This window comes from Callorhinus ursinus, unplaced genomic scaffold (genome assembly GCF_003265705.2).
Source record: "Callorhinus ursinus isolate GAN/ISIS: 27379988/994484 unplaced genomic scaffold, GSC_fseal_2.0 scaffold39, whole genome shotgun sequence".
Classification (NCBI taxonomy): Eukaryota; Metazoa; Chordata; class Mammalia; order Carnivora; family Otariidae; genus Callorhinus; species Callorhinus ursinus.
In genome coordinates this window covers 3,210,135-3,218,154 of record NW_027397101.1, presented here as the reverse complement: position 1 = coordinate 3,218,154, position 8,020 = coordinate 3,210,135, and the positions used below count along the sequence as shown (strand labels likewise).

The 8,020-nt window shown below is 44.9% G+C and overlaps 1 protein-coding gene across 1 annotated transcript in view; it reads left to right on the top strand.

Annotated features, from left to right (window-relative positions):
- GOLM1 (golgi membrane protein 1) overlaps window positions 1-8,020 on the top strand; it is a 52,754-nt gene that overhangs the window by 40,947 nt on the left and 3,787 nt on the right. The window contains exons 6-9 of the mRNA XM_073880654.1: window positions 1,167-1,251; window positions 1,388-1,547; window positions 2,441-2,707; window positions 4,265-4,378. Of these exons, the coding sequence (XP_073736755.1) occupies window positions 1,167-1,251; window positions 1,388-1,547; window positions 2,441-2,707; window positions 4,265-4,378 (626 nt within the window). The remainder of the gene's footprint in view (window positions 1-1,166; window positions 1,252-1,387; window positions 1,548-2,440; window positions 2,708-4,264; window positions 4,379-8,020) is intronic.

The following is an 8,020-nucleotide window of genomic DNA, read 5'->3' as shown; positions in this document are numbered from 1 at the left end:
ATTCTTTAGTAGGATGCTCTTTAGCCTCCATGTATTTGAGTTCTTTCCGACTTTCCTCTTGTGATTGAGTTCTAGTTTCCAAGCATTGTGGTCTGAAAATATGCAGGGAATAATCTGGGCTTGGGCTTTTCTTTGGGGGAGGTTTTTAAATTACTAATTCAGTCTCTTGTTTTAAGTCTATTCACATTTTCTATTTTTAAAAAAAATTTATCTGAGACCGAGGGAGACGGTGCAGAGGCAGAGGGAGAGAATCGTCAAGTACACTCCTGGCTGAGTGTGGAGCCCAACGTGGGGCTTGATCTCACGGCCCATGAGATCATAATCTGAGCCGAAAACAAGAGTCAGACACAACCGACTGAGCTACCCAGGCGCCTCTCACATTTTCTATTTCTTGAGGCCATTTTGGTAGCTTGTATTGTTCTAGGAACTTGCCTTATGTCCTCTAAGTCATCAAAGTTGACATACAGTTATGCATGGTGTTCCTTTTTAATATTCTTATTTGTGTAAGTTCAGTAGTGTTATCCCATCTTATTTTTTTAGTAATTTTTCTCTTTTTCTTGGTTAATCTAGCTGAAGGTTTGCCAATTTTGTTCAACTTTTCAAAGAACTTTGATTTCATTGATATTCTCTATTGTTTTTCTGTTCTGTATTCCATTAATTCCTGTTCCAACCTTTATTATGTCCTCCTTAGGTTCCATTTGCTCTTCTTTTTCCAGTATCTGAAGGTGGAAGATTAGGTTACTGATTTGAGATCTTTCTTTTTTCTTAATAAAGACCTGCATATTTCCCCCTAAGCACTGCTTTAACAGCCTCTCATAAGTTTCGTATGTCATTTATTTGTTTTTTCTCAAGATACTCTCTTATTTGCCTTGTGATTTCTGTCACCCATTGGTTTAATTTAGGAGTATGTTGTCTAATTTCCACGTTCGTGAATTTCACAAATTTTATTGTCACTGATAATCTCATTCCCTTGTGATTGACATCATACAAAGTATGTTCTCCAATTATTTCAAATTTGTTAAGGCTTCTTTCATTGCCTAACATCTGTCCTGGGGAATGTTCCATGTGCACTTGAAGAATGTGTTTTGCTCTTGTTGGGTCAGTGTTTTATAGAAGTCAGCCTGGTCTGGTTTATCATTCAGGGTACCCTTGTCCTTGTTGATCAGACTGTTAGAAACCTACTTGTTAATCCATTACCGAAAGTACTTTCTGGGAGATCGTAACATCAGAGCTTTGGATTTATGCCAGATGGTATGGTACAATTGGGATAGATCATGGCGTTTCTCAGGGTTTTGGTGTTTTGTCAGAAGGATGTCCATTGCATTGCTTGGGTTTGTTGTGAGGTGTAAAGTCATAGAGCCTTGGCTGTCGTGTGATCCTGTTTCAGCTCCGAGCCCCCAGTGAGCCTCAGCCCAGGCCAGAGGAAGTGGACCTGCCCCAGGCAGAGGTGCCTCAAGTGAAAGGAAACGTTCCCAGCAATGGTGAGCCCCAGACACCAGCCCCCAGTTCTGAGGCGGCTTTGGCTTTGAAGAGACAAGGTGAGAAAAGTAAGTGAAGCTTGGTAATTAAACATTTAAGCTCTCTCCAAAATAAACATTGTGGTGGTTTGTGTCCAACATCTTTGCACATGGCCTCACGACAGAGTATCCTTGTGGGAGGCAATTGGTGACCTGGGTTTGGGCTGCCAGAGGCAGGCGAAGGTCTCTCTGGGGACCTGGAATTGGGGCCCTAGGGCTTTCCTTGTCTTACTGTCATCCTTGTAAAGTGAGTGCCTTGTTCTTTGGCAGCTGTGTAAAGGTCCGGGCTGTGCCTTACTGAGGACATCACTGGGACTGTGTGATAGGGGAGATGGTTGAGACCTGGGCAGCCGTCCCGGGAATGGGGGCTGCTGTGTCTCTGGGGAGTGAGTCCTTGGTAGACTGGCAGGCCCTGCACCCAAGTACTTGTCCAGACATACAGGAGGGTCAGATAACTTCAGCTGATAGGTTGTCACTGAAATCAGGAGAACTTGTCCAGACTTTTCCTAAACCACTTCTCTCTTATGGTTCTGAAGATGAGCTGCAGGTATAGAGAAGCCTGCAGTCTTTGCAGTCACAGAATAAGTTACCCAGTTGCTCCCCATCCAGCCCTTGGGGAGACTCTGAGAATTGAGTGGTATGGGGGGGGTTGTGTTTAATTTTTTTGATTTTTTTTTTTTTTTTAAAGATTTTATTTATTTGACACAGAGATCACACAAGCAGGGGGAGTGGCAGTCAGAGGCAGAGGGAGAAGCAGTCTCCCCATAGAGCAGGGGAAGCCTGATGCAGGACTCGATCCCAGGACCCCGGGATCATGACCCGAGCCGAAGGCAGTCGCTTAACCAACTGAGCCACCCAGGCACCCTGTTTTTGTTTTAAACTAAATGCTAGTGAGGTCACAGCTAACTGTGTTCTCTGTACAGAGGAAACCAACGAGATTCAGGTCGCCAGTGAGGAGCTTCCGAGGGACAGCCTGGGGCTGCCCCAGGAGCCACGCCGAGAGCAGCCTGTGGAGGAAGACAGACCCGTGGGTGGAAGAGGCATTGGAGAAGCTGAAGCAGTTGGCCAAACGCCACAGGTGCCAGGAGTGATGCTGGCGAGCCAAGAAAATCAGGACACGGAGGACCTGGAGCGGGACCAGCTTGTCATCCCCGATGGGCAGGAGGAGGAGCAGGGTGCTGATGAGGAAGGTGGGTGAGCTGCTCCAGTGAGCTGTCTGCTCATTCCTTTCCACTGCTCTTCGTCTGACACTGGAAGGGCCCCTGTGAAAGCCCGCTTGCGATTTGGTAGTTCTTCTGGTTTGTTGGGTCTCTTACCATGGAGGAGGCGGGAGGGAAGAGCAGTGTGCTCACCAGCAGTTGGATTTGTCAGAATTAATATTCACAGGGAGTCCGCAGTGTTTGGGGTTGGGGGGGCTTTCAGGCGCAAGGCCTTGAGGTGGGCGCTTAGCATCAAGTGAACGTAGCCCCCACACTGGACCCTGTGTCCTGCCTGTGTGACTGCATTCACACCCACACGTGGTGTCACCACCAGTGCCCAGTGAATGGAATTGGGTAGATGGGGTTTCATGCATATTTGAGCATGGCAGCAAAGTGACCTGTGAATCCTATCTGGTTTGGTGGACTTTTTTTTTTTTTTAAGATACAGGAAAGTGGGGAAACTGAGATCAACACGATATTCTGGGATGTATTTGGGTCCCTAAAAGCTGTGGAAGACGTCACTCCCAGCTGAGCCAGGAACACCTGTGAAGGGAAGATACCTGTGCTCTGGGAGGAGCCACTAACAAGAGTGGGGGGATGTGCCAATTTGTGGAAATCACCCTGTTTCTAGATCTCGTTTGCACTTGAGTTTCTCTTTCTGAAGACTGTGCTCTCACAAGGTTTCGGTTAAAGAATTAAAAAGAAGAAACTCTGGTGGCCAATCCAGTGGCACTCAGGTTTCAGACTGGCCACAGAGGGTAATATCTGAGGATTGGCTTGAGGTCCTGCAGGATACACGTCATCCTGGTGCAGCTGTCAAATAAAGCGGCAGGGCCCAAAGATGTGGGCTTTGCCTCCACTTCAGGCAGTGAGTGCAGGGGGATGTAACTAGAGCTAACTCTCCCAGACCCGCATTTTAAAAAATGATTTTGTTTACCTACCTGTATGTGTATATAAGACATTCACAGGAAAGCCTATGAATATAGTATGTCTCTTGAACGCCTTTTGTCCTGATCTTTTGTGGTGGTGGTTCTCTGCAGGGCTGAATGTGGTGATGCATGATCCCTAATTATGTAGGGATGATGGAAAATCCTTCGGCACCCAGTAGCCTCTCCATTTGCTTCCGTCGAGCCACAAGCCATTCCGAGGAGGTGCCGTCATTAACTAGAAAGCTGTTGTTTCCAGCAACAGCAGTGCCTTCCTTTAACCTCGAGTTGATGGTCTTTTAAAAAAAAAAAAAAAAACACACCACCCAGGATTTGGGGTTAATTAGCTTGTTTCCCTAGTTCCAGCCCAGAATACAGCCCTGTGTCGAGGGCCACGGTTTCCATGGACTCCGTCGAAGCGGGGCTGCTAGGGAAGTGGAGAACTTGCACCTGCTGTTCGTACTGGCGCAGGCACGCAAGGGCCCGCCATTCTCCCAGAGGTCGCAAGAGGACCTGATTGTTGAGCCGTGACTGGGAGAAACCCCGGTTCCTGGGCTCTGGTGCCCCTGCGGCCTCCAGAGTCATGTGGGTTGTGCTCTCTGTGCCTGTGCTCACTTTACAGGAAGACACCAGCAAAAGCTGGGAGGAGAGGAGGACTACAACATGGATGAAAACGAGGCAGAATCGGAAACAGATAAGCAGGCAGCCCTTGCAGGGAACGACAGAAACCTGAACGGTAAGAGGTGTGCCGAGGCAGTGGGCCTGCCTTGAATTTCACATTGTGGTCCTTCATTCACTTTGGCAGTGACTAAACAATCCCAGCACTAATGTTGTAAATAATCCATCCAATCCAGAAGCCTTTGAACATGGGGCCATGGAGGGAGGGGAGGATTGAGAAGTCCAAGGTGAAGACCTTTCAGAAGGTCTGTGTGTTTAGGGGGCTCCGGCCCTCAGGTGTTGTCTTCATGACATCTAGGGATTTCCCATTTCTAGTATATGTGCTGCTGAAGCGAGCACGGGATTTCCCAACAGATGGCTAGGTCACCACTTGATCACTCTGTATCAGCAATCAAAAAGCCCTAACATCTGCACAGTACTTCCAAGCAGCTTCTTATAGTAGCATTTTGTATCATTTTGAATTTTGAAGGGTCTGGGCCAGTGGGATGTATCAGATTCTGGATTTGTCCATTTGCTTGTGATTGGATTCAGGTTGGCTGATATTTGCAGCTGCAGTGTGCTCTTCTTGCTTCCCACCAGGAGGCAGGCCCTGGCAGGTTGATGGCTTGGTTAAGGCACTGCCCACCGGGTCTCTCCATCACAAAGGGCCATTTTCCCTTTGTAACTGAGAAGTCATGTAGAAGGGGATGCTTTGAAATGGTGTGGCTTTAGCGTCCATTGAAAACCCTTGTCTGATGGTGACTTTTCTAATGCTGTCACCCTGCCACATATCCTCTTGTTGTAGTATCATGTGGTTTCATGGTTCCCTTTTTTAAAATTCATTTTTCTATCAGATTCTTAGTGTTTCCTTTCCTAGTTGTTAAGAGCTCTTTATATGCTAGGGAGATTGCCCTTTATCTGTGGTGTAAGTTGCAAATACTTCTTCCCAGTTTGTGTTTTGGTTTTATGTATGGTGTTTTTTGCCATGTGAATGTTTCAAAACTTTTATGTCTTGTCTTTTATTGCCTCTGGATATTGAGTCATAGCAAGTTTTCCCATCTAGTTTTGGAAGGAATTCATCTGTGTGTTTTAAGTACACTTTCACATTTTTCTTTTAGTTCTATTAAAAAGTTAAAACACAAATTCAGAAAAGCACACAAATGTCTTTAGAAGGTAAATACCTTGTAACTGTGTCCCCACCCACCTCAAGGACTAGAACCTTACCAGCCCTCCAGAGGCCAGTCTCTCCCCATAATAGCACCCCCTATCCTGACCTTTCTAATAGGCATTTTCTTGCATTTATTTATGGGCTTATCACTCAAGTGGGCATCCCTGGACACCAGTTTAGTTTTGCCCATTTTCTTAAAATTGATAGCTCTTTAAATGTCTCTTAGTCTACAGGTTTCCCCTCCATTCCTTTCCTCCATTTGCCCTAGAGTTTTCCAGTCCGTATAGTGCTGATTGTACATTCATAGTGCTGTTTAGTATGTTCTTCTTTCCTTTCTATTTCCCGAATATTGGCAGCTGATATCCAGAGGCTTGGTTCAGGTTTGGGCTCAAGCCCTTGGTAAAGTGGGAGGCAGTGGTGTGTTCTTTCATCAGGAGGCAAGGAACACCTTTCTTTTTGTGATATAAGTAGCAGTTGTTGTTCAGTACCTTCATTAATTCATTCATGGTATTCTAATTCAGCTTTTTCTATTCCATTGGTTAACTGGGATATTTTTATAAATAGGTAAGTCAGTAGTTTTAGTCCTATAATATAGGATAAAAATGCTTGATTCTTTTTATTTACCCATTTTCAAAACAATGAATTATTTCCCTGTCATCCTCTGAGGGTGATATTTAAAATACAAACTCAGTGGATTTAAACCTATTTGATGGGTTCCATTCAATTGTATTTATTACCGTTTTTGAAGTTCAGGTTGTCCCATCTTTGGCCAGTGGGACCTTCCCCACTTTAATCTGAACCTTCAGGTCTTTTGTCCCTTGTTCCTGTCCTGCTTAGCCACGGCTCTCCTCCACACTCAGCTGTTCTCCCCCCCCCACCCCCATGGGGCTCTACCCAGGAAGGAGCCCCAGAAAGGAGTTCTGGTAAATGCATTTCAGAAGTTCATGGGGCTCAGCCTCCCCTGGCCCCTCAATCCTTACCATAGCTACTTTGTGGTCACCTGCTGCGGGAGTAGCAGAAAGTCTCCTGCTTTCCAGTTGCAGTTTGTCCATGGGCCCACGTACTTTTGGGTGTAAATCTTTTGGTTGTTTGGGGTTATCCTCTTCTGTTCTCAGGTCCATCAGGTGCTCCATTGCTCCTGTTTTCTTTCTAGACAGTGTTAGCGTACAGGCACTGGCCATTGTCTTTGTCTCTGCTTGTATTTTGGGGTCTGCAGGATTCCTTGCCATCTACTCTTGTAAATGTCTGATTTGAGGTTTTCAGGGTAGTCACTTTATGTAGGGACCCTGAAATTCAAAAACTATGCCACTGTTGTCACCATTTTTCCAGGATCATCATTATGTTTTTATATTTTACATTTAGATCTCTAATTCGTAACTAATTTCAAATGTATTCAGGTAGTGTGGCACAAGGTTGGGTCCAATTTTCTTGTTCCTAAGGGCTAATTGGCCAAACACCAGCTCAAAGCGACTGATTTGAGGTGCCACCTTTACCATAGATTTCTGTATGTATTCAGGTCTACTTTTCAGACTTTTTGTGCCATTGATTTCTCTGCTGACTCACACTATACCACACTGTTCTAACAGCTCCGCCCCCCCGCCTTTTTTTTTTTTTTTAAATATCTGACAAGGCTACTTCTGGAAGATTTCAGTCAAGATATCTTTGAATAATGCTTCTTCCCATTTTGATTCCTTCTTAAACTCAGATCAGAAATGTTAGATCTTACCATTCTATTCGTGTCTCTTACCCTTTTTTTCCATATTACCCATTTCTGCTTCCCTAATCTACATTCAGAATGATTTCCTCAGACATAGCTTCCAGTTCACCAATTTTTCCTTCAGCTATGCCTTATCTGTTCTTTTTAATTTTTTTATTTCTAAACTTTATTCTTTGCTTATGTTTACAAACATCTTCTATTTCTTTAAATGTATCAGACTTTATCTTCCAGCTGCAGTATCTGAAAACCTTGTGGGTATTTCTTTTATCAGACTGTCCTTAGGATCCCTTCTTTCCTTGTGTTTTGTGCTTTTAACTGTGAGCTACAAGTTTCCTGGGAACTTTTATCTGTAGGAAGACTCGGGGGCCTGAGTTAGAGCAGTACTGCACTAGAGGTTGTTTGCCTCTATCAGTCTCAAGAAGGGCACTACAAAACCACCACCTCTTTAATAACGTAAATTCTCTTCAGATATTTTTTGGATCACACAGGAAATGTGAGTTCTAACTGTATACTTGCAATGTCATCTCATATAGTTGAGAAGTCCTCCTCCCCGGTCTAACCACTAGGGTTTCTTGCTGTCCCATTTTCACTGCAGACTTATTCTCCATTACCTTGAATCCAAGGACACAATCCTTTGGGAGTTTCAGCTCTATTTAGGAGTCCCCTTCTGGAGTGGAGCCCTCATCTTTGGAAGCTGTAAAGGGAGAAGGCCGGTATCTTCAGGCTTCAGAAGTCCTCAGGGCAGAGCTAGCTTTGATGTTTATTACCTTCAGGAGTTGGAACTTTTCACTCCACGTTTGGCCTCACAGATTCCTTCTTCTATTGCCATTACAGAC